The following is a 24,845-nucleotide window of genomic DNA, read 5'->3' as shown; positions in this document are numbered from 1 at the left end:
ATTAATATGTGAATGTTAATCAATGGCAAAGTCCCAGATAGGATTCCAGAGGGGGAAGCACATCAAGGTGGAGCCGCTCTGAGAAGTTCATCTTAAATCCCATTTACGTTATATCTTTGGGGATTAAGAACTAGGAAAGGAGAACTTTATCTTCTCAAGTGCCTCAACCTTTATTTCATTTCTTCTTCAAGGTCTTTTTCTCTCCCCCTCCCACATTTCACCTCTTCCATCTTCCCCCCATATCTGACCATGAGCAAATGGGCATTGACAGTGTGGCAGAGGGGCATGAGCATTCCTTGTAGAGGTCAGAGAGAAGGTACCAGACTTCCCTGAGCCTCTGGATGCTATTGAGGACACCTCCAGATGGTTGTTAATTTCCCCTAATTAATATCCTCGTTAGCAAAGAAGCCATAAGACAGGAAGTATTTCCATGAGAATCCTTGAACGCTGCTTAGGATTTGGAGCTTTTAATTTGGTGGCAATTCCATTTTACAGTGATGGAATAAAAGAATGAGAGTTCAGCGTCTCTGTAGAAGCAGCAGCTTCAAAAATGACCATTTCTGGTCTAACAGGGAACATCTGTGCTGGGGACAGTTGCTTTGCCAGCTGCTGGGGAGGGTGATGCAGAACAAAAGAGGTCCAGTTTATCTGGTGATCCACCGGTAGGATTTTGACAGCAAAAAAAGCAACGGAGCAGATTTATTTTGGGCAAACACATTGGGAGCAGAAGATGCCAATAACTCGTGGTTGAGGGTATTTTTGAACTAGCCTGGAAGGAATGGTCAAATTCCTCAGGTCCTGCTCTCCTCTTCCTTTGGTTTGCTGGTTTGTGCTGGTTTGGTCAAGTCTTACAAGTAGAAGTGAGAAAAATACCTCTGATGTCCCAGATGCAAAAGTTCCCTGTGGATCCCAGTGTGAGCTGCTGTTACTGCTGCATCACCTCCTTGCTATTCATAGCATCATAGACTGGTTTGGGTTGGAAGGGACCTTAAAGCTCCTCCAGCTCCAACCCCTGCCATGGGCAGGGACCCCTTCCACTGGAGCAGCTTGCTCCAAGCCCCTGTGTCCAACCTGGCCTTGAACACAGCCAGGGATGGGACAGCACATTATTATGTATTTATTAATAAGATATAAACCCTTCGTTCGGTATCTGATGGGCTTTACTTCCAAGCAGCACTGAGTCATCATCCCCAGCTTATTGCTGCTGCTGTCATGGGAAGGGGAAGTTGAATTGGTGCATTTACTGCTTGCACTGAGTCAGGTCAGGGGGATGATGGTGTCCCCTCTCCTGACACCTCCTGAACCAAGGCAGGGACTTGGGCTGGGAATTCCTTGTCTGTGGGTTCATTCCCACACCTCCCATCCAGGCACTGGGCACTGATGGACTCCTCTTTCCCACAGGCTGGTGGTGGGAGCTCCCTATGAAACCAATGGCCAGCAGAAGACCGGAGATGTCTACAAGTGCCCCGTGACCAGCGACACCCACAGCAACTGCACCAAACTCAACCTAGGTACCGCACATGGAGGGGGGCAGCTGGGCTTAACATAGTGCTTGTTATCACTGCTTTGGTCTCTAAAGATGCACCCTCCTGCCCCAAAAGGGCAAGATTGTCCCCAAAAGCAGGAGGAGTGCATGTTTTAGGAGGATTTTTAGATAAGGAATTATTGTTACTCCTGGTGCTGAGCTTTAAGCAATATTAGGGTAAAATCAAGCAGATCAGAAGGAAGTGAACAAATTATGTATTTAGTATAGCTTAAACTGGTTTATGAAATGATCAGAATGAGCTTATCAATGGATAACGGTCCCTCTAGCAAACACCTGGCTGCACATGGCGGTGTCCATATTCCCTCTTCAGGGGATGCTCAATGTGCCCACCGCAGCAATTCCCTGTGCAAAGGTGTTTTGCTCCCAGGATCCAGCCTGCTCCCATGGCTTTGGTATCTGGGAATTACCACCCAGCCCTGCCACCTCTGGGCCCTGTCAGTGTTGTCACAGGAGGAGAGACCCCAGGGGTGCTCCAATCCCACAGGCATCCCAATCCCATCTCCCTGGATGGAGAAAGCAGGCTCTTTATCAGGGTTTCTTGGACTGGTCTAGCACCAACCATGCCAATATCACAACATCAGGACATGCCCTTCCCGGGTCAAGGCAGTGCAAGAGGTCCCCTTTGCTGCCCGGAGTGGGACACCTGATGGGCACATCCCCATCTCAGCAGGGAACATGAGAGCCAGGGACTTTCTCATGGTCCTGAGGGGCATCGCTGGGGTTTGGGGCAAGGTTTTATCATTGGAGCAGTGGTTCTCACTTCATTTTTCATCATAATGAATCTGAACTATCCCACTTTCTACCAGAGCTGATAAAGGGAGGAGGAAATCTGAATCCTCTGCGGTATTTGATTGATGGGCTCCAGCTTTTAAAGGTTTTTTTAAGCAGAGTTTTCTTTTTTTCCTTTTTATTGATTATTTTCTGTGAGAACATCAAGATTCTTCAGGGAGATGGATCTCTCATGTGTGTAAATTTGAATCTTGCTAAAAAGCTATCTTTTCTCCATTGGAAATGGGTTTTAAATGAAAAGATTGGCTCCATGAGCACATCCTATTTGATTTATACCCAATCCACTCACTTGTCTGGTTAGCACTGAGGCCATTGAGTAAAACCAGGCACGGAGATGCCCTGGGGGGATGCCAAGCTGACCGTGAGCAGGCAGCAGAGGTGTCCACAGTGTGGAGAAGCAGGAGCTGATTTGCGACCCTGTGGTTGCAGGGGGTGAGGTACTTGGGTACCAGAGCAGGACAGCGGGTGGCAGCATCTGCAGCTGGGATGCTGGAGGATTTATGACATGGGATAAAGCCCCTTTTCCTCTGGCTTTGCTGTGGTGTATGCCTATGGTGGGGGGAAGCAAGCTCAAGGTCGGTCTGCAGGGGAGAAGTGAGGGTTGTTGGAAGCTGCTCAGCTTCAGGCTGAGCTCCTTTGATCTCTGTGTTATAGATCTTGGGTTTTGAGCCTCCCCTCCATTTAAACCTCAGCAAGAAGCTTCCAAAGGCCACAGGAAATGAAACCAACCCCCAGTTTTACCATTAATTGTCCAGTTTCCTCCCTCTCAGTTTGCTTCTCAGGCAAAACAGCAAAGAGGAGCCCTGGATCACAGGGAGCTGCATCGCCCTGGGCCCCTAAGTAGAGGAATGGCAGTGTTTGTGTCACAGCTCCATGATATGGGTGTTAACAGGGCTGCCCTGGGGGCTGTTCCCAGTTTCTGGCTTGTGAAACATGGGAAACGAAAGCAATGCACAAAGGTAAATCAGCCGCTAAATGCCTGCTGGTCGGGCAATAAACCTTGAGACACAGGAGCTGCTCAGAGAGGGATTTGCTCGTAGACTGACAGTGCAAGAGATGCCATCTCTGACTCCCAGCTTCATTCCCTAGAAGACTTTTCTCTTTCTTGGCTGTGGCATCCGAGGGGGAAAAACCAGTTTTCATCTTGATGCTTCCAAAATAAATCAAAAGCACAACGTCTGCAGCGTGAGGAGGCAGAGACCGCTCCTGCAGCATTCCCCTGGATCCCCCTTGCTCCAGAGATGATGGGGAGCACCATGGGGATGTGGGATGGGTGCTCAGCATCCCCCCTCAGCATCCCCACTCTGCATCCCCGCTCAGCATCCCCGCTCAGCATCCCCATTCAGCATCCCCGTTCAGCATCCCCGTTCAACATCCCCCTTCAGCATCTCCGCCCAGCATCCCCGCTCAGCATCCCCCCTCAGCATCCCTGCTCAGCATCCCCGCTCAGCATCCCTGCTCAGCATCCCCACTCTGCATCCCCGCTCAGCATCCCCATTCAGCATCTCCACCCAGCATCCCCGCTCAGCATCCCCCCTCAGCATCCCCGCTCAACATCCGCATTCAGCATCCCCGTTCAGCATCCTCTCTCGGAATCCCCACTCAGCATCCTCGCTCAGCATCCCTCCTCAGCATCCCTGCTCAGCAGTGGTCCCTAACCTCATCCTCTCTCCAAAGGACGGGTAACACTCTCCAATGTCTCCGAGCGGAAGGACAACATGCGCCTTGGCCTCAGCCTGGCCACCAACCCCAAGGACAACAGCTTTCTGGTGAGGAAAGGGGGCTTCTACAGTAGCCTGTAAAACCAGATGCATGTACAACGGCATGTAAATGCATGCAAATACACCTTTCAGTGTGTTTTATACACATGCTGCATGCACTGCAGGGCTCAGAAACCTCACCTTCCATGGGGAAAATGATGCCAAAGGAGAGGACAGCAGTGAAGCAGCAATAAAAAGTGGCTGTTTTCAACCCATCGCTGATGCTTTATTTCCCTCCGCAGGCCTGCAGCCCTCTCTGGTCCCACGAGTGCGGGAGCTCCTACTACACCACAGGGATGTGCTCCAGGGTCAACTCCAACTTCAGGTTCTCCAAGACCGTGGCTCCGGCTCTGCAGAGTACGGGAATCAATGGTGCCCCGCAGCTCTAACCCTGCCTTTGAAGCCCGAGGGGATTCCTGTTCTCTAATCCCTTCAGCCCCATTGAGAAAACAAAGAGATGTCAGTGTTAGAGAGAGCAGAGGAAGTGATTGCAGGGAAGTGATTCAAAGGGGGTTATGGACACAGACATCTGGTAAACATTTTCCTTTTGACTGACACCCGGGGCAGACAAAAACCACCTTCTTCTTCCAAAGCTGGAAATAAAAGCATCCAGAATATTTTATCAGCGCAGCTAGGAAGGCAAAATAGGGAAAGAATTCGGACCTTGGCCACACAAAACAAAGTGCTCATTGACTGAAAGCTGAATAGCTTGGCCCAAATCTGTGATTTGGGATACGTGATTTCATTCTGAGGTATTAAATAAGCTTCCTGGCTTTCCTGTAACAGGTAATAAATTGCAGAAGCCTGTCCTGCAGCATCAGGGCTCCTGGAAGCTCCTTGTTCAGTTGGGCACAGGGTGCGATGTCCTGGCTCCATCACCCTTTTGGTGTTGATTAATTCTCATGGCATAAAGCAGGGCATGGGGAAATGGGACTTTTGGGTGGCAGAGGCAGTAAAGGCAAAGCCCACCGTGAAATTCTCAGTGTCTCTGCCCTCTTTATGGCCAGGAGATGCTTTTAGCCCTTGCTGCAAAGGGCAATTGGTGTTTCAGAGGGAAGCTTGTGAATGAGCGTGGTGTTATCATCCAGTAAGTGGGATGCAGAGGTTCCTGGGGTGAGCAGGGGATCAAGGTGGTAGCACACAGTGGAGGACCACAGTGATGGAGTGACCCCTGTGTGACTCCAGTCCATGGATGCACTAACCCATAAAGGCCTGCAGTAGATGGGAAGGGCAGCTGATAAATCTGTCCCTGGAAAATCCAGCATTTTCTGGTTTTCTGCAACTTTCCTAAATAATACTATAAAGTATAAAGAAAACAGGCGATGCTGAGCAATTTTCCCCACTGAAAGCCAGTCGACTGCTTAAATCCAGAGCCGAGCCCTGGGGTCCTCGCTGGGGCTTTTGGCTGCCTCTCGCAGAGGATTTAATGGGAAGGGGAGGAAATGCCCGACTGGTGTTCTATGGCGAGTTCAGGCAGGGCTGAGGAGTGACTCAGGGGGAAAGCATTGCTCTGCGGGAGGAACGGAGGCCGGATCCTGCCTGCAGGGGCCACTCTTTGAAGTATGCAATGATATTAGACCGGATAAAGGCTTAAATCTGAATCAGAAAAGATGCAGCTGAGTGTTATTCTTAGCAAGTTATCTAGTCCTTTCTCGGCAGAGAGGATGCTTGTGGTTTCTCTCTACCTTGCTGAAGCCCAAAGGTCTTTATAATGATTGAAATAAGACCTTTCCCCAGACAAATCATAAGAGCAAGCACCTGACTGCAAGGAATGAAGCCCTGAACCTCCCCTTTGCGAGCGTTGCCAAAAGCTCTCCATAACACACCATGTGTTTTTCACAGGATGCCAGACGTACATGGACATAATCATAGTCCTGGACGGATCAAACAGCATCTATCCTTGGGTTGAGGTTCAGCACTTCCTCATAAACATCTTGAAAAAGTTCTATATTGGCCCCGGCCAGATACAAGTAAGACCCTGCACGACTTGTATGTCCCCCCTGTGTCACTCAGAGTCCCCTTGCCATGCTCATGGGGCCCTTTTCAGTGTCCCTTTTCCTCCAATATGATGCTGTTGGTGCTGTGGGTTCTCCAAATGACCTTTCAATGTATGGACTTTAAAGCTGAGCCCGTGGAAATACCGCTCACATTAATGAGCGCCCCACATCCCAGCCAGGCACAGGAGGGTGAAGTCCTATGGAAATATAGAAGTATGTCCTTGTGCCAAGGCAGCTGGGAATTGATTTCCCTCCTCTTCCTATAAGTAATCACGGGCTGGTGTGGGCAGGGATTTGTGCATATATCAACATGAATAACCCCATGTTTAGTCTCACCTCGAGATGCTGGGGGTCCGCACTGGGACACAGCACGTCTGCATCACCTCAAACCTTTATAGCAGGGAAGGAGGGGGCTCATGGCTGAGAGCTGGCAGAGAATAGAAATACCTTTGAGCATTATCTGTGATCCCACAGAGGGAAAACTGGAGCAAATGGGGACAGAGAGATTGATTGTGACAGTGGCTGTTATTCCGTGTGGTTGACCAAGTGTGCGGCCCCCAGCTATGCTGCAGGTTGTTGCATCCTTTGTGATACTCCTTTAATCCCCAGGTTGGAGTAGTTCAGTACGGGGAAGACGTCGTCCATGAGTTTCATTTAAATGACTACAGGTCTGTAAAAGATGTGGTTGCAGCTGCCAGTCACATAGAGCAAAGAGGAGGTACAGAAACCAGGACTGCCTATGGGATAGAGTTCGCTCGGTAAAAACCACTCACCTTCCTGTTCATTCTGAGAGCATGTTTAAAATCACCGTTTATTCTTCTTCCCTCTCCCCCCTTTGCTGTTTCTTGCTGCGTAGAAAGCACCAGGCTAAAAATGCTTCTGCAAAAAGGCTCTGTCCTCAATTAGTGCTTTATCAGTGATGCCTTGCAAAACTGCTCCATCCTCAGTTGCAGCTGGACCAAAAGGAATCAATCCCAGCCTGGTTTGTGTTGGAAGGGACCTTAAAGCTCCTCCAGCTCCAACCCCTGCCACGGACAGGGACCCCTTCCACTGGAGCAGCTTGCTCCAAGCCCCTGTGTCCAACCTGGCCTTGAACACAGCCAGGGATGGGGCAGCCACAGCTTCTCTGGGCATCCTGTGCCAGCGCCTCAGCACCCTCACAGGGAAGAGCTTCTGCCTAAGAGCTCAGCTCAGTCTCCCCTCTGGCAGGTTAAAGCCATTCCCCTTGGAAGACACAGAGCAGACTGAAAATGCTTCCTGTCTCTGAAAGCACCCAGAGCTGAGCTCTCAGCCCCCAATCTGGTGCAGATTTAGGGCATTTTCCTTATTAAAGGTTCCTCTGCTTCAAGAATCCAGCGCCACCAGTGGATAAAAATCCTGTTTTAAAGCCCTCCGGTTTCCTAAGGGTCCCAATTGCACCTCCCCAAGGGCAACCAGCCCAAGCACCCCTCGAGGTGTTCTGATGCGGGTGATGGGGCGCACATCTGGGCAGCTGTGGGCGCGCGCGGCGGTGGGAGCTGTGGCCTGGCGAGGCTGAGCAGCCCAGGGCATCTCTTCAATTGCAGCTCGGAAGCGTTTCAGAAAGGTGGCCGGAAAGGGGCAAAGAGAGTAATGATTGTAATCACAGATGGAGAGTCGCACGACAGCCCAGACCTGGAGAAGGTGATCGAGGACAGCGAGAAGGACAATGTCACCAGATACGCCGTGGCCGTAAGTGATAGCAAAAGCCATATAGAGCTCAGTGATGCCCCATGCACCCCAAGGCAATGGGGCTGGCAGTGCAGCCCATCTCCACCTCTCCCAGCGCCTCAACAATGGTCCTTGCTGCTGGTCCTGCTTTTAGTGGGATGCTTGGCTCTGGATTTGGCTTCTGGAGCAGGTGCCATGGCCAGGGACAGGCAGGACCCCCCGTTATATCAGGCACCCAAACTGAATGAGATGTGCTCTTCCTGGGCTGCCTGGATGGATTACAGCAGCTCCTCGGATTGCTCCCACAATGAGGGGTCAGATGCCAAGGCTGTCAGGTTCATTCCACGTGGACACCCCTCAGGTGCTTTGGGATGGCTTTATCCATCACGCAAACACCCCTGAGTCTTGCTTTTCCTCTTTCAAACCTAGGTATTGGGTTATTATAACCGAAGAGGAATCAATCCCGAAGCCTTTTTGAATGAGATAAAGTTTATAGCGAGCGATCCGGATGACAAACATTTCTTTAATGTCACAGATGAAGCAGCACTTAAGGACATTGTGGATGCTCTGGGGGAAAGGATATTTAGCTTGGAAGGTGAGTGATGCCTGACATGTCCTGGCTTCAGGTGGGCTGTCAGTCAGAATTTGCATGGTTCACACCAGGGGTTTCCCTGATACCTGTTTGATACAGAACCTAAAATCATGCTTTGAATAACTTCATATATAAGGAAGCATCTTTAGTTTGAGTGCATGCATCTCTCAAGCATCAGGAGCACCGATCCCCTCTATCCAAAGAACACCCTTCATCCTGGCCACTGCTATTTGCAGAGCCGTGGTGGCTTCACCCAGTTGCAATTCAGAAGCAGAATGCTCTAAATCCACATTTTTGTGTGATCTGGCTGAGAACAGCACCAGGGCAGAGCTCCCAGTACCTGTTAGCAGTGGGATTTTGTGGAATTGTGACGATTTAGGGGAGAAACAGGCTCATTTGTGGCAGCTGAGGTCCTTTGCGCTCCAGGTGCGGTAGAGGTGGATGCTCAGCCCCTCCAGGAAAGCAAAGCTCTCCATTAAAGACAAATTCCTGCTTTTTTTTAAGGAACCAACAAGAATGAAATCTCCTTTGGACTGGAAATGTCTCAGACTGGATTTTCATCGCATGTTGTGGAAGTAAGAGAGTAAATGTGGTGGGTTTTTTCAATCCATCCCATGCAAGAGGGCACCCCTGTTCCTTTTATCATCACCGTAATGCCGCTGGCTTATCCCATGAGGAAGGGAGACCAGTGCCTTCCTTGGGACCAGCCTCCAGCAGCTCCTTCCGATGCACCTTGGAAAGGACATGCTGGGATGTGCCATGGAGGAAAACACTTGTTGATGGTGGGATGCATTAGGTCAGTCCCTTTCCACCCATGGGCTCTGCAGGCTGGCAGGTCCAAGGGAAAAGCCAGCAGGGATTTATGCTTGGGGTTTTCCAGGGGAGGAAAAGCACGCTGGAAATATATGAATGGGATGGAAATGTCAATCCAGCATGGTTAAAAATCTCCATCTTTTCAGGTGTGCTTTGCAGAATGGGTTGCTTTCTATATATATCATTATTATTATACATAATTATAATGTTATATATTATTGTTATATATTTCTTCCCAGAGAAGCTGTGGCTGCCCCATCCCTGGCAGTGTTCAAGGCCAGGTTGGATGGGGCTTGGAGCAAGCTGCTCTAGCGGAAGGTGTCCTTGTCCATGGCAGGGGTTGGAACTGGATGAGCATTAAGGTGCCTTCCAGCCCAAACCATTCCATGATTCCATATAGTCTAGAAGCTGGACTTTTAGGGCCCCTGATGTGTGTTCACAAACAAAAGCATCCTACTGGGTCCTCTCATCCATCTCGGCATGAACCGGCTTTGCCCATATGAGAGCCGTGGGGGAGAATTGCCTCCACTTGGCCAGAAATCCCCTCAAACTGCTCCTGCTCTCCCACAGGACGGGATCTTGCTGGGAGCAGTGGGTGCCTACGACTGGAATGGGGCTGTCCTGAAGGAAACCAGCAGCGGGAAGGTCATTCCCCTGCGGGAATCTTATCTCCAGGAGTTCCCAGAGGAGCTGAAAAATCATGGAGCGTATTTAGGTAGGAAAGCTGAAGGAGGCTCTGCTACCAGGGCTCAGCTCATGGTTTTATGCTCAATAGTAGGAAACACAACCTATTTCTCAAGTGACTAATAGCAGCCAGTGCTCCCGGTGTCGGAGACTGTGCCTGGCTCTTTGCGAGCTCCCATTGGACCCGTGTTGCTCAGGGATGCAGTGTATGTGAGCATCCTCACCTGGGAAGAGCCCCATGTCGACCATGGTGAGCAGCACAGAAGTGCTTCCAATGCAGAAGTAGCTCAGACACCGTTCAGCCCAGGTCATCTGCAGCACTTACTGGAATGGTTTAAAAAGCAGCGATGAAATTCCATGCCTAGGGAGGAAATACCTGCTGGGTTAATCCATTCCATGTGCGGCTGCTGAGGCTCCGGAGCTGAAATAACAGCCTGGTTATAAAACCTCCGGAGATGGGAGATGTGCGTGCCAGGATGAGCTGCCCCGGGGTTGGGATGCTGTGGGGTTGACTGCCTGCGTGTCAGGGCTATTCCCTGTGCTGGGAATATGAACAGCCCCTGCACACAGGGGTCATCCCTTAGGGTGACAGCAGAGTGCCTGGAGTGGGGATGCCTGTGGCTGTGCAAGGGAAATCCATGCGAGTGTGTGGGAGCTCAGCTGGACTCTCTTTCCCATTGTCTGGAGTAAGAAATCCAGAAATATTAAGGAAATGCTTGGTTTCCTTAGTATTTAATATATAAAAGTGGAGAATCCCAGCTCGCCCAGTGCTGGGAAATGGGGGTTTCAAGGCTGATGCTTGGTTTAGGAGTATTCCTTCACGAAGGGAATATTTAGGGAAACAGAGACCCCCATATAGAGGAAACGCGCAGGGAAAGAGGTCCATAAACCCTGAGAATCCCTAATGATGCTCAAAATTCAACTGGATGTGATCCCAAGTGATCCGATCCAGCTTCATGATTGGCCATGCTTTTCTAATTGATTTCTAATATTTAATTTTCTAAATAATTTCTAATAATTTATTATTATTTATTTCTAATAATTTTCACTGCCTGTGAACATGGAGGAACCTGGAGCTGTATTTGAAAACCAGGATTTTGCAGCTCCAGTGTTATTTTCCTCCATAATCCCACCTGCAACCACGGGCAAGTGCCGCAACGTGTGTTGGTGATCCCAGGGATTGCTCAGAATCATTCACTTACATGGGGTTATTTCCATAAGGACTCATGAGCAATAGTCCTGATGGATTCATGGCTCTTATCAGACTGTGAATGTTAACATCAAGCATCAGCGAAGTCTTTGATGCCTGGTTTGGGATGTGGTGTTGGAGGGGTCTTGAAGGAGCAGGTACAGCAGCCTCCCGGTGTGCTCAACCTTGCTGGTGTTTGTTTAACTTGATGTGATCCATGCAATAAAGCACTCATCCAGCCAGGAATTGGGCTCTCCTCGGTGAAAGAAGGATTTTGCACGGCTGCATTAGGCAGTGCCAGAACTCTTGGCTCAGGGTGTAGGTAGGACCTGAGCAGGCGGCTCAGAACCCATGGTTGGGATGCTGGGGTTGATGTGAATGGCTTTATCTGCAAGGAAATCTGGGTTTCTTGCTTCCTGACCTGGGAAGTGGCCAGAGCTGTGTCAGCAGCTGGGGGCTAATGGAAAGCAGATCCCGGGCAGCGCTGGGAGCAGGGAATGCTCGGCCGTGCTCACCCCATGCCTGCCCCCTTCCAGGTTACACCGTCTCCTCCGTCATCTCCACCAAGCACGAGCGGATCTACGTCGCAGGAGCTCCCAGGTTCAACCACACCGGGAAGGTCATCCTTTTCAGCATGCACAACAACAGGAACCTCACCATCCACCAGGCGCTGAAGGGAGAGCAGGTAATGCCTGCCGAGGACACTGCATGGGTTAACCCATGTGGCACGCATGCTTCTCCATCAATCCTCACCCTTTGTTCACAAATTGTCTTGTTTAAATAGCTCAGCACTGCAGCGCATTCGTGGGATGCCCTGGCTGCTGCTGCATCCACAGCTACAAACCCCATGGCTGCAGTAGGGGTTGAAATGTCCCCACCGGGGCAGTGCCCCTGAGTGCCAGGAACGTTTCTCCCATCCCTTCCTCTGTCTCCTCCAGATCGGCTCCTACTACGGCAGCGAGATCAACTCCCTTGATGTCAACGGCGATGGCATCACCGATGTCTTGCTGGTGGGAGCCCCCATGTACTTCAGCGAGGGCAGGGAGAGGGGCAAGGTCTATGTCTACACCCTGCAGGAGGTACGCGGCAGCACCACGGAGCAAGCCAGGGACACTACGAGGGTCGGGTGCTAGCACAGAAACTGTCCCCTTGTGTCACCTCCCCGCGGTGGCTCCAGGCTGCGTTCACCAACCGGCTTCCATCAGACACCACAGGGCATGGCAGCGCTGCCCAAAGGCAGCTGAGCTTGCATCCCCTCACCGGTCTGGAGTAGGATCTGTCTGGTTTCTTTGTTTATAAGCAATCCCAGGGGGTTTGCTCGCTGCCAAAGGGAATCCAGCCCGTGCTGGAGCAGAGCTGCATCATCTCAAGGCTTTGCTGCTCCTAGCTGGATGAGCTTCCTGGCACCAAGGAGGTGACACACGGGGTGCAAGGGGGGGCTTTGTAACGTGGAGAGTGTCTCTATGGAGAATGTCTCCATTTATTTTGCCTTCCCAAAAGGGTTTCCTCCATGGACACCCTCCTGCCCAGAGGCTGGGCCAGGCACGGGGCTGTGGAGAGCAGCAAGGTTGGTCCCTTCACCATCACCATAGAGCACAGACAGGACATGCACCATCCCCATCCCCTTCCAGTGCTCTGAGGCAGGGCCAGCTTTGCTGCAGCCCCCAAACCTGGCTCAGACTGACGTTTCTGAACCAAATCACACAGGCAATGAGCATTCACACTCTATATCCAAGGCTGCAGATCCTGCCTGCGGCAGCAGGAGTCCCCATAACCAAAGCACTACTTTTCATGCCATTATTTACATAGGTTGTTATAGAAAGGAGGCAAAGCTGACGGAGGGCTCAGCATGCTCAACAGAAAGTCCTGCAGCCCCATGAGAGTCACCTCCTTCCCTATAGAAACTGCTCACACACACGCACTATTTGCTTGCCTTTGGGGGGTTTCTCCTCTTGCCAGGCTCGCTGCTGATGGTTTGGGGTTGGGTTTTTGCCTTTTCTCTTTGGCTGGCCCTGCAGAACCGCTTCATTCCCAGCGGAGCCCTCCTGGATCTGCAGAGCTACCAGAATTCCCGCTTCGGCTCCTGCATCGCCGCCGTGCCCGACCTCAACCAGGACTCCTACAATGACCTGGTTGTCGGGGCTCCGCTGGAGGACGAGCACCAAGGAGCGATATACATCTTCCTTGGCTTCGAAGAGACCATCCTGAAGAAGTACAAGCAGGTACGGATGGCTCCTGCGTGCTTCGGTTGTTCTCGTCCTCCATCAGAGTAAACATCATTTAAGGACAGATAGAGCACGATAAATTCACATTCAGTATTGCATTGTTAGTCATTATTGCCAGATGTCTCCTCTTGCGAGGGATGCAAGAGGAAGCAAACATAAGGTATGGAAAGCACGTTGGAAATCAGAGGCAATGCTCAGCACCTGGTGCAATGGATTGCTAGAGATAAACTATTTCTTGCACTTACAGAATCACAGATTGGTTTGGGTTGGAAGGGACCTTAAAGCTCATCCAGTTCCAACCCCTGCCACTTGTGAGAAGCAGTAAATATGCAGAGTAAATTCAGGAGGAATCTCTGGATGGTGTCTCCAAAGTAAAATGGCTCTCATTCCCTGGAAAACTGTGGTGCAATCACTTGGGAAGGGGCATCTTCGGAGGCCAGGAGGTGAATCCCTCCTTCACAGGCAGGGACGCTCCCGTTGGAAACCAGGCTGGATTCTCCCTTTCCCTTTCAGCGGATAGCAGCTGCGGACCTCGCGCCGGGGCTGAGGTATTTCGGATGCAGCATCCACGGACAGCTGGACCTGAATGAGGACGGGCTCGTGGACTTGGCCGTGGGCTCCCTGGGGAATGCCGTGCTGCTGTGGTTAGCTGTACCCTCTCGCTTGGCACCCTCCTCTTCCCAATGCTCACTGTGATATGCTGCAGTTTTCAGGGGGAAAACCGATCTCCCAACAATCTCACCCATCTTTCCACAATAACAACCTCCTGTCTGGCTGGGCAGTGGGATTTCAATGCCGTTGGGCCCTAGAAGGATGTCAGAGTTGGCTTTGCATTGAGTTTCATCATTAGCTCCCCGGGAATCTCAGTGCAGCTCATCGATTCGTCATGATCAGCCCAGGCTCCCCCTGCTCTTATTAAATAAGAATGATTTAGTATTTTCAAACATTGAATAATGGTTTGGAAAGAGCCTTGAAGCTGTCAGGATGGAGGGTAGCTGCGCCCAGCAAAGATGGGCCACCCTGGGGTCTGCTACACGCATGGAAGGGGCCACAAATCCTGCTCTTGGTGTTGCTTCACTGGCATAAGCTGGAGGCAAATACATGCAAGATATTCTTCAATGCTACATAGATGATCTGAGAGTAGAGCAGGATGCTGTGGTGACCTTTGATCTTCCTCAGCACCTTCCTGATGTTGGGAAAAGGGTGAATCTGGAGGTTTCTGGGAGACCTTTGGAGGATGCTTTAGATGTGTTGTGCATCCCATGCCACAGCCCATCTCCTGACCCTTGCTTGCCACGCAGGTCCCGCAGCGTGGTCCAGATCAACGCCAGCATCCGCTTCGAGCCCCCCAAAATCAACATCTTCACCAAGGACTGCAAGCGGAACGGGAAGGATGCCACCTGCATGTCGGCCTTCATCTGCTTCACTGCTGTCTTCCTCTCAGCTCACTTCCAGACATCCAGTGTGGGTGAGTGCACGGCTGCTCACACAGCAAAAACCCCAAACCATGTGTTGTTTGGGTCTCCAGCCCTGAGGGAGCACCCGGCTTCTGCCGTGTGCATCCCATAGCTTGACGTGTCTGCAGGAGTGCACATTGCTGTCTGCCACATCCCTTTTTACCCACAAATGTGTCCCTATCCTGGCTCATGTAGCAGGGACGGTGGCTCTGCCATTAAGCGTTGTTAGGAAACACCCCAAGGATACAACCTTACCCGTGTGTAACCTCTTCCCTCCCCTATTCCCTTGGCACAAGCTCTCCCACATCTTCCCTTGCCATGGTATGTGTGACAGGGATGTCACCATCACCTTGCCAGCCAGCAGGACAGGAGAGGATGTGCCTGGACCACGTCCTGCAGAGCTCGTCCATCCTCCCCGCTGCAGCAGCAGCACACATCTGCCAACCATATGTGCCTGTTTCCCTAATATCCCAGGGAATCTCACTGAAGCTATTGGCCAGCTCTGCTATTAAACCCTTGCATGTTGCTGGACCCCAAGTCCACGCGGTGGGTGCCCGTGACTCAGCTGGAGCGGGGGAAAGCGATAGTGGCTGGCAGATAGCAAGCACTGTCATAGGAAAATCCAATCCCTAGGGCAAGAATCCTGATTTGCCCTATGAAATCCAGAGTTTTCCTTCCAGCTGCTTCCTTTGCCGAGCTTGCAGGATAAAAAGCTGAGCGGGGTTTCCTTTATCTGTTTCATTTCACACTTATTCCTACCCAGAAGAGCCACCCCATGGACCATGTGCACTGGAGGGTGATGGTGCTCTTTGCTGATGCCTGTTCTGCATCACACTGGGGTAGCGGGTGTGAATCCCACCCTGCTTGGCACTGGGTTGGGAACCTTTGGTTTCTTTTCCAAAGCACTGCAAGGTAGCAAATGATCTCCAGTAAAGCATCAAGGAAAGTGCCTCAGGGGATGATACGTCCAGGAGAAAGCTCCAGGGTACAATCTCTCCAGCGTGTGAATGTATGAGGCAAATAATTAGATATCCTGCACAGATTTTGCACAGTGTCTTGTAACAATGTATTTCTAAAGCTCCTCATTTGACTTGGAGAGAAACAGGTATTTCTTGGGCAATTTTCTTTGCCCAAAAGAAATGCATGTTAGAAACAGGCAACACCAACCTGACTTCCCTCATTTTCCCATAGTGTGCTCCCTGCCACACTGCTCCCAGCAGTAGGAGTTTGAGCGTACAAAAGCCGGTTTCTCCAACATGGTGTTGCTATGTAGTGATGGCACTGTGTGGGGCTGATGGCACTCTGTGGTGCTGATGGCACCATGTGGGGCTGATGACACCGTGTGGCGCTGATGGCACTGTGTGATGCTGATGGCACCGTGTGGTGCTGATGGCACTGTGTGGTGCTGATGGCACCCTGTGGCACTGATGGCACAGTGTGATGCTGATGGCACTGTGTGATGCTGATGGCACTGTGTGGTGCTGATGGCACCCTGTGGCACTGATGGCACTGTGTGGTGCTGATGGCACCCTGTGGCACTGATGGCACCGTGTGGTGCTGATGGCACCCTGTGGCACTGATGGCACTGTGTGGTGCTGATAGCACCCTATGGCACTGATGGCACCGTGTGGTGCTGATGGCACCCTGTGGCACTGATGGCACTGTGTGGTGCTGATAGCACCCTATGGCACTGATGGCACCGTGTGGTGCTGATGGCACCCTGTGGCACTGATGGCACCGTGTGGTGCTGATGGCACTCTATGGCATTGATGGCACCATGCGGTGCTGATGGCACCATGCGGCGCTGATGGCACTGTTTAGCGCTGATGACACTGTTTAGCACTGATGGCACTGTGTGGTGCTGATGGCACTGTGTGGCACTGATGGCACCCTGCGGCGCTGATGGCACCATGTGGTGCTTATGGCACTGTTTAGCACTGATGGCACTGCATGGTGCTGATGGCACTACTGTCCTTCCTCGCAGCGCTGCGGTACAACACCACCATCGATGAGCGCAGGTACACGCCACGGGCTCACCTGGACGAGAGCGGGGAGCGGCACACGCAGAAGGAGCTGGTGCTGCTCGCGGGGCAGGAACACTGCGACAGGCTCCAGTTCCACGTCCTGGTGAGTGCGATGGAGGACAAGGACAGGGTCTCCTCCTCTGCAACTGATCAAGCAAGGATGCTCTTCAGCTTGTGCAAAGCAGTGATGCACTGGGGGGATGGTTAGAGGAGCCTCTATGGCTTCATGGGGCTGGAAATGAGCATCATCCCCCAGCCTGGATTTCTTCACACTGGGTTTCAGAGAATCATAGAATTAACAAGTTTGGAAAAGACCTACAATATCATCAAGTCCAATCATTTGATGTGGTCAGGGATGGAGCCGCTGGGTCCCCAAGCACTGACTACATCGCAGCCCCAGCTTGTGCTGTGCTCCTTGCCATAAGCAACTAGCCGTGCCCTCAGGGAGGCCGTGAACTCCTGACTCCCGAGGCAGGCTGGTTCTCCAGCCCCAGAATCAGTGAAAACTCATTCTTATTCCGTTGGGAAACAAATGCCTCCATGCAAGTCCCCAGTGTTCTCACTCACTGCAGCCCTCCAATCCCCAGGGTCCTTGGGTGCCGGAGCCGGCAAAACCTCTGCATCACTCGCGAGGAGCAGCTGATGCACGAACCTGGCCAAAATCAGACATTCCCAGTGAATGATGAGAATATTCCTTGGCCAGGGAAGGCCGAGCTGCCAGATTGGCCCAGCCCCAAGCCCCGGCCTGAACTGCCGTGAACTCCTGGGGAATTCAAGTCTGGAGCTCGGGCTGAAGCTTGTGATTTATCCCAAGAAGCATCTCACTTCAGAGCATCCAACTGCACCCCGTGCAGCTGCGGCAATGCATGGGGAGGGCTCATAGAGCAGCCCTGTCTTTCTCAGTGATGCTTTCTGTCTGTTGCAGGACACAGCTGACTACGTGAAGCCAGTGACATTCTCCATTGATTATGAGCTTGAGCACCTTGAAAATGGCCCCATGCTGGATGATGGCTGGCCCACCTCGCTCAGGGTCTTGGTGGGTAGCAGCACTGAGCTCCCAGGGCACCTTTTATCAGGCAGTTGGTCAGAAGTTTTATCTCTGATTGTTCTTTAATATCTCAGATTTATCCCTCTTGTGATAGCAAGTGTTGGGCATTCGCTCCAGCCTGGGATCACAATCCATGTCCCTTCTCCTTGGAGTACAACCTGGAGCACAAATCATCACTGACTGGCCCTTGTTGTCCCCATTCAGGTCCCTTTCTGGAACGGGTGCAATGAGGATGAGCACTGTGTCCCTGACCTGGTCCTGGATGCCAAAAGCGATGTGCCCAATGCCATGTGAGTAGGTCACTCATAGCATCCTCCCAAAGCATTATCACACACAATCCATGCTCCATAGATTTGGGCATCACAACTGGTCCTTCCTCCAACACCACCATGAGGTTTTCCTCTGCCTGCTCACTGCCTGGAAGGAATTGGTGGTTTTCCAGGGAATCCACAGAACTACTAATATTTGATGCCATGGTGATGAGCCCCATGGAGACACGTCAGTAAATAACAGGGGGATAAATGCAAGGCTGCCATTGCCCACTTGGCAATTACAGGCTTGACTCACACAGCAGAAATAATTACACACTGCATCTCATTGCTTAAAGAGCTCTGAAAGGTTATTGAGGAGCACAGGAGCCTGAACCTCCACCTCCTATTGACAGCACTGGGCTCTGCACCAAGCTCATGACCAGTGCTGCTACCTGGGGGTTACTTGTACCCCATAATTCAGCATTTGCTGCTCTGTGTCTCCTGTAAAGCCTTGGCTGAGCTTTATAGGAGGTCCTGAGGCTGTGACCCAGGGCTCGACCAGGAGGGTGTCCAGCCCTTGTCGGGCTGCACTGCAGGAGCAGCAGGTAGGGATTATGCATGGATCTTAGCGGCTGGAATCCTTCAGACAACCGTGGGCAGATTCTGTGGCTTACCAGGGTGCCAGGCCTTTAATTTGGTTCCTCCTGAAGCCCATGGAACTCTCCCAACAGCATCAGGAGGAACTGGATCATGCCCTTCAAGTGCAGCCAGTATGGAAGTGATTTCTGCCGGGAAAACCACTTTTGGGGTGAATTGTTGGAATTGAGCTATTCCTTCAACCTGGCATCCTGGTTGCTCTGCTATTAGAGGCAGAAGGTGGCTCTGGCAATGACACCATCCTATACTTTCCTTTCTAATTTATATAATAAATACATATATAATAAAAAATACATATGAACATATATACACTCATATATATGTGTGTGTGTGTGTATACATATATATATATATATATAAAAATACCCAAACACCTCTCCAGTCTGCAAAAGCAGCTGCTGCTGCCATTGCAGAGTCTGTGATGGCAAACTCAGTGGGAGAGAGATCTCAACCAGGCTGAAACCTTTCACTAATTGTATGGGATCTCTCTTTTCCTTACATCCCAGCTGCATTCAGAGCTCCTAACTGGGTCTGAGAAAGCCAAAGCAATGGTCCATGGGAGGAGCTTGTGGATTCCTCTTTCCATGGCTGTGCTGTACAATGGAAGGAGAGCAGGGATGTCCTTGTAGCATCCTACCCACCGTGCCCATCAGCACCCTGGGGCTGGGATTTGCCTGCACCTCTCTGGGATTTGCCACCCTCTTCCCACAGGGAATACTGCAGGCGCGCTCTGCGGAGGGCCCCGCCGGACTGCTCAGCCTTCACCCTCTCCTTCGACACCTCCGTCTTCGTCATCGAGAGCAGCAGGAGGAGGGTGGCGGTGGAGGCGGCGCTGGAGAACCGAGGGGAGAACGCCTACAGCACGGTCCTCAACATCTCCTTCTCCAGGAACCTGCAGTTCGCCAGCTTGATCCCCAAGGTGAGGCTGCGGGGGCAGATCCAGGGCTTTCCAGAGGCGCTCCGCATCCCGGCCAGATGAGAAAGCTGTGTCCTAAGCCAGAGCTCAGAACTGCCTCCATCCCTCATAAATCAGATCTGTTTATGGGCTTCGTTTCTGAACACTTTGCAGCCCTTTCAGCTCCTTATTTTGGGCGTTCAAAGGCATTTGGGTTTTCAGAGCCTGCGAGGAGGTCAGACCCGGATGGAACGATTCCCTCTTCATTTTTCTACCCCAATACATTAAAAATACTCCCTGCACGCAGCCAAGTTCCTGTCAGGGGGGAAGCTTTGCAGCTGAGATAGAACTGCTGGAAGGATGGGCTGATAACGGGAATGTGGCCACAGCTCAGGATGGAGCCGGGTGATGCCACTTCTCTATGGCTGTCCCCTGCATAAGCCCATCACATCCCATTTTCACCCTAACCAAGATTCCTCCTCCCTTTTCCCAGGGAGGTTTGGGAAATATGCTGATGCTGCTGAGCCTTCCCTCATCCCCCAATGACTTCATTCCCTCCCGCACATCCCATCGCCTGCCTTTGTTTTTATTGTGAGCCGTGCCAAGGGAAAATTGTGGGGCACGTTGCCACAGAATGCATTTTTGGAAAGACGATTCCTTGTGACGGGAGGGGGGGAATGTTCCTGTGATGCTCAGGAACAGAAAGCTCCATGCAGAAGCGGTTGCAGGAAATCATTGTTGCTGGCTATGGAAGCATCGCTGCTCACGGGGTCCTGGCTGCCGCTCCTTACAAATAAGCGAGTTGCCAACTGGAAGGGATGAGTGTTTGTGTCAGAGGCTGTACAGAGACCCAGTGAAAAGTACTTGTGGCTCCGGGCAGTCCATAATGTCAGCAGATGAGGCAGAAAGTTCCGGGCTGTCACTGATGGTCGCCAAGGCATTTCCCTGAGGCTGGTGCTGGGGTGTTTCAGCTCCTGAGTTGACTTGTCTGGTGGCAGCAGCTTAAACTAAGACCTTTGAAGGATCTGATCATCTCTTGGTGCAGATGGAACTCCGCATACAACCAGGTTACAGCCTCTTGTAGGGTTGTTACAGCTTGAGACAGAGCAGGGCTGTTTTCCCATCCCACCCCAGCCTGTGCTTGGGCTTTGTGATAGGCAGGAGCTTCCCCAGCCCGGCTGGAAGGTGTTCAAGCAGCAGCAACATAATTGTTGGGACCAGGAAAGTCAGTATTAGTGCTTAGCTGGTGGCCACGCAGAGCAATGGCTCTTGTTATCCTTGATACTTCCTTGGGACTCCTCTCTCACAGAAAATACTCTTCTTCCCAATTGCAGTGCCCAGAATAATCAGGTTCATTCATTCGCTGCTGTAGTTAAATGTCTAAAGAGGCTTTAAATAGGAAAGATAGAAGTTACCTGCTAGAAGTGCCCCTCTCCAGGAATGGCCCAAGAAATGCAGCTGATGGGAAGGATTCCATGGGGTTGGTTGGTTTTGTTGCTTTTTCCAGATATTAAAGCCTGTTTTGGGCCCCATGGGTGTGAGTTTGCTGCTTCTTTATGGTCATGGGCCGGCATCATTGACACTTCATGTCCTGTTTTAGGATGACACAGACATCAACATCGACTGCATGACGGAGGACAAGAACCCCAACAAGAAAATGTGCAACGTGAGCTACCCCTTCTTCCGAGCCAAGGCCAAGGTAAAGTTATTCCCTCCTACCTATGGAACAAGAGCCCTAGCATGGCTGCAGGGCTGTATCCATCCATCTTTGGGCTAGGGGACTTTGAATAGGATTTTTAAGGATAAACAGCTGGTTTCTGCCCTTTCTCTGTCCATTGTGGGTGTTGGAAAGGTACATTAGGGAAGACAGGATGGGCAGGATGCTGCCTTGGTGATAGGAGAGCACCAAAATCAAACCCAGCTCCTCCAAGTCAAACAATTTGACTCAGTCCTTTGGAGCAATGTAATGCTGGTTTCAAACCGCTGATGGTGACTTCCCAGAGCTCCTTCCTCACAGGATGAAGGCACCATTCCCTGCATGAGAGGTTTTCCTTGCTCTAAACACCCAGGGTCCTTCTGGACCCCCTCGGGCTGGTAGCATCCTCGTTACAGTAATTCCTAACACTTGGAGAAAGCCCAGGTCCAGTGAGCATCGCTTTTATATGCCACAAACCCCTTTGCAAGCATTACATGCAGCATTAAGGTGGGGAAGGAAAAGGGGGAAGATGCCGATCAGTCACTGGGGCTTCGTGTGAAATCCCATCTGGTCCTGCACCCCCGTGGGAAAAGCAGCCAACACAAGTGGAATATGAGGGCAAAATCTTTCTGCCCCCTGTGTCTGCGTGAAGCCTTCCCTTGTCAGAAGCCTGATAACACGGATGAGTTCCAGGCACCTCAAGCTCCCAAAAAATCCCTCTCAGATGCCTGTGGCTGTCCAAAGAGCTCAGCAGCCCCACTCCCCATGACCTACGGGGGCTGAGAATGCATCTGCGTGGCATCAGGTAGTCCAGGTCCTGCCAAAACAAAGACAAGCTGGAAATGGAAATCTGGCCTGAAGAGCAGCAGGAGCTTTAATATTGCACTCAGCTGCGCAGCCCCAGACAGCGTGAGGTCACTGCCGCAGCTCTCGCAGATGGGACATTCATCACATTTTATTGTGCTTGGCCTTTCCCCATGCGGATGGGAGTGAGCAGCCTCTCGCTGCAGGACCCCGGAGGGTTTCTCATCCAAAGAGGGGGATGCTCGCTCCTCCAATCTCAGAGAGACACAATGCAGTGTGTGCGGCTGAGAGCCAAGCCTGCAATCCCCAGTGTGGCCTCTTCTTTCCCTGGAAAACCAATGCTCTGCCCATGCCCAGCAGCATCTCCCAGTGGGATCAGGGGGATGCTCCCATCCACAGAGTTCCCACACTGCTCCTAGCTGGTCCTTGGGGTTTTTTTTCCCTTCCTTACTGTTTTCTCCAACTTCCACAGGTCGCTTTTCGCCTGGATTTTGAGTTCAGCAAGTCCATTTTCCTTCAAAGCTTGGAGATCTACTTGGTGGCCAACAGGTTAATGGTTGCTTTCTCTCGCATGTGCTTGCAAGGTCATCACAGGATGTTGCATGCCAGCCCTGGGTTTCCTTCTTCCATAGCCAGAGGTGATGCTGGAGGCTTTATGCAGGAAATAGCCAAGATAAGATACATATATATGGATGTGCGTGTGTGTGTATATATATGTACTATCTATTATGTATTATCTATTATATATTATCTATTACATATCTATAGTTGCATGCTGTATGTTATTTCTTCCCAGAGAAGCTGTGGCTGCCCCATCCCTGGCAGTGTTCAAGGCCAGGTTGGACACAGGGGCTTGGAGCAAGCTGCTCCAGTGGAAGGGGTCCCTGTCCGTGGCAGGGGTTGGAGCTGGATGAGCTTTAAGGTCCCTTCCAACCCAAACCATTCCATGGTTCTAGGATACAACTGAGCCAAAAAGCAAAGTTCAGCCCTTCCCCACCTGCTTCCTAGGATCCCCCCAAAATCCATCAGAGTGGAGCCAGCTCCTGCCTCACCCCCCTTTGCTCTGCTGCTGTTTCAGTGACAGTGAGGAGAAGGAGAGCACCAAGGAGGACAACTTTGCCCACCTGAATTTCCACCTGAAGTACGAAGCCGACCTGCTCTTCACCAGGTGTGTGTTTGGAATGGGGATGGAGCTCATGGGATTGGGATACGGCTCACAGGGTGTCCTTTGGGAAAACCAGTGTGGGCCCTGTGGGAGCTGTGTTCAACCAGAGCCCAGTGCAAGCAGAGCTTTAATTTGGGGGATTTCTTTAGAAAAGGGGCTGAAGGAACCATAAAACCAGGGGCATTCTGCTCAGTGGGTCCTGATAAAGCTCACCATCCATGAGCACTGCGGTGCTGTGCTGCCATAACGTTTAAACGCACAAGTGTTATTAAATAGGGGTGAGGGCAATTATTTTAAGGGGGAAAAAGTACTTATTGTAGGTAATAATGTTCATAACACATGTTAGGAGCCAGTGTCTGGGCCAGGAGCCATCCCACTTTAGGGATATGTGTGGAAGGGTTTGAGCATCAACAGTAACTAAAGCAGAGCATCCTCAGTCCAAGGAGAGCAGGAGCTAAGGCACAGATTTATTAACCTGATTATAAGTAAGACCCATGGACCCCAGAAGCACATTCCTGGCACTGCTTTGCTGTAAATCTGAGCAGGTCTGGGAGACCTTCAGTTAGTTATTTTTTACACTAGAGGCAATAGGGCACTGAGAATAAAACCACTTTAATACTCAGGATTTATGGGGAATGGGGGGGTTCAATTTAATCAATATCAGCATCACCCTCATGGGAGGATAAAATCAAATCGAATAAAATCAAATTTGGGCAAATTTGGGGAGGAAATAGGGACAGTCTGGGGGGGTTGTGCCCCTTGTCAGAGCACTGGTGAACAGCATTCTATCACAGGCTGCCCATCAGATGCTCCTGGCTCCTTCCCTCCATTTCAGCTGCTAAACAGAGATGTGTTTTACCTCCTCTGATTTACACAACATTCAAACCTCCGACCAGGGCCTTGGGTGCCTCTGTTCTATTAAAAAGGCGAGAAAATGCCTACCAAGAGAGGGGAAATAGTGCAGAACCAGCAGGAAAATGCATCCTTTCTGCACAAGGTGGAGCCAGACGATGGTTTCCATCCAAAAAGGGGCCGTAAAACCCCTTCCTTAGGGAATCTCCCTGCAGAGGGGCTGGAGTTGCCCAGCCAGGTGATGGGGCAGCTGGGTGCAGGGCTGCTTTGTTTGTTCCGAGCTCACATCACGACTCATGGTCCTTTGTCACGACAGAGCATCGAGCCTGGACTACTACGAAATCAGGTCCAACAGCTCCCTGGAGAGATACGACAGCATCGGCCCCCCCTTTCATTGCACCTTCAAGGTAAGGTGGACGGTTTCAACCCCAGGCACTGGACGTGCCATGGTCCCCCTGCTCATCCCAATCCCATGGGATGCTGGCACCCCATCACATCCCTGTCCTTGCAGCTGCAGAACCTGGGCTTCTTCCCTGTGAAGGGGGTGACCATCAAGCTCACCATCCCTGTGGCCACCCGAGCGGGCAACCGCCTCCTGCTCCTGACTGAATTCCTGGTGGACCAGGTAGGAGGGAGGGGGTTTCACCCCATTTGAGCACATGTGGGTCCCTTCTGCACCAGGGCGGGATGGGGACACCCCATGGGTCACGTC

General features: G+C 51.4%; 1 protein-coding gene across 1 annotated transcript in view; it reads left to right on the top strand.

Moving 5' to 3' along the window:
* The window catches only part of ITGA11 (integrin subunit alpha 11), a gene marked incomplete at both ends in the record, with an annotated part of 43,610 nt that overhangs the window by 16,791 nt on the left and 1,974 nt on the right, over window positions 1-24,845 (top strand). The window contains 23 exons of the mRNA XM_080626765.1: window positions 1,402-1,511; window positions 4,013-4,104; window positions 4,338-4,452; window positions 5,938-6,065; window positions 6,702-6,850; window positions 7,658-7,802; window positions 8,211-8,376; window positions 8,878-8,948; window positions 9,757-9,901; window positions 11,596-11,744; window positions 11,998-12,138; window positions 13,078-13,281; window positions 13,798-13,928; window positions 14,586-14,752; window positions 16,726-16,868; window positions 17,691-17,801; window positions 18,018-18,103; window positions 19,433-19,640; window positions 21,217-21,315; window positions 22,589-22,665; window positions 23,195-23,284; window positions 24,450-24,540; window positions 24,645-24,758. Coding sequence (XP_080482891.1) covers window positions 1,402-1,511; window positions 4,013-4,104; window positions 4,338-4,452; window positions 5,938-6,065; window positions 6,702-6,850; window positions 7,658-7,802; window positions 8,211-8,376; window positions 8,878-8,948; window positions 9,757-9,901; window positions 11,596-11,744; window positions 11,998-12,138; window positions 13,078-13,281; window positions 13,798-13,928; window positions 14,586-14,752; window positions 16,726-16,868; window positions 17,691-17,801; window positions 18,018-18,103; window positions 19,433-19,640; window positions 21,217-21,315; window positions 22,589-22,665; window positions 23,195-23,284; window positions 24,450-24,540; window positions 24,645-24,758 — 2,932 coding nt within the window. The remainder of the gene's footprint in view (window positions 1-1,401; window positions 1,512-4,012; window positions 4,105-4,337; window positions 4,453-5,937; window positions 6,066-6,701; window positions 6,851-7,657; window positions 7,803-8,210; window positions 8,377-8,877; window positions 8,949-9,756; window positions 9,902-11,595; window positions 11,745-11,997; window positions 12,139-13,077; window positions 13,282-13,797; window positions 13,929-14,585; window positions 14,753-16,725; window positions 16,869-17,690; window positions 17,802-18,017; window positions 18,104-19,432; window positions 19,641-21,216; window positions 21,316-22,588; window positions 22,666-23,194; window positions 23,285-24,449; window positions 24,541-24,644; window positions 24,759-24,845) is intronic.

This window comes from Psittacula echo (assembly GCF_963264785.1).
Source record: "Psittacula echo genome assembly, chromosome: 10".
Taxonomy (NCBI): Eukaryota; Metazoa; Chordata; class Aves; order Psittaciformes; family Psittacidae; genus Psittacula; species Psittacula echo.
This window is presented reverse-complemented; position numbering and strand designations above follow the sequence as displayed.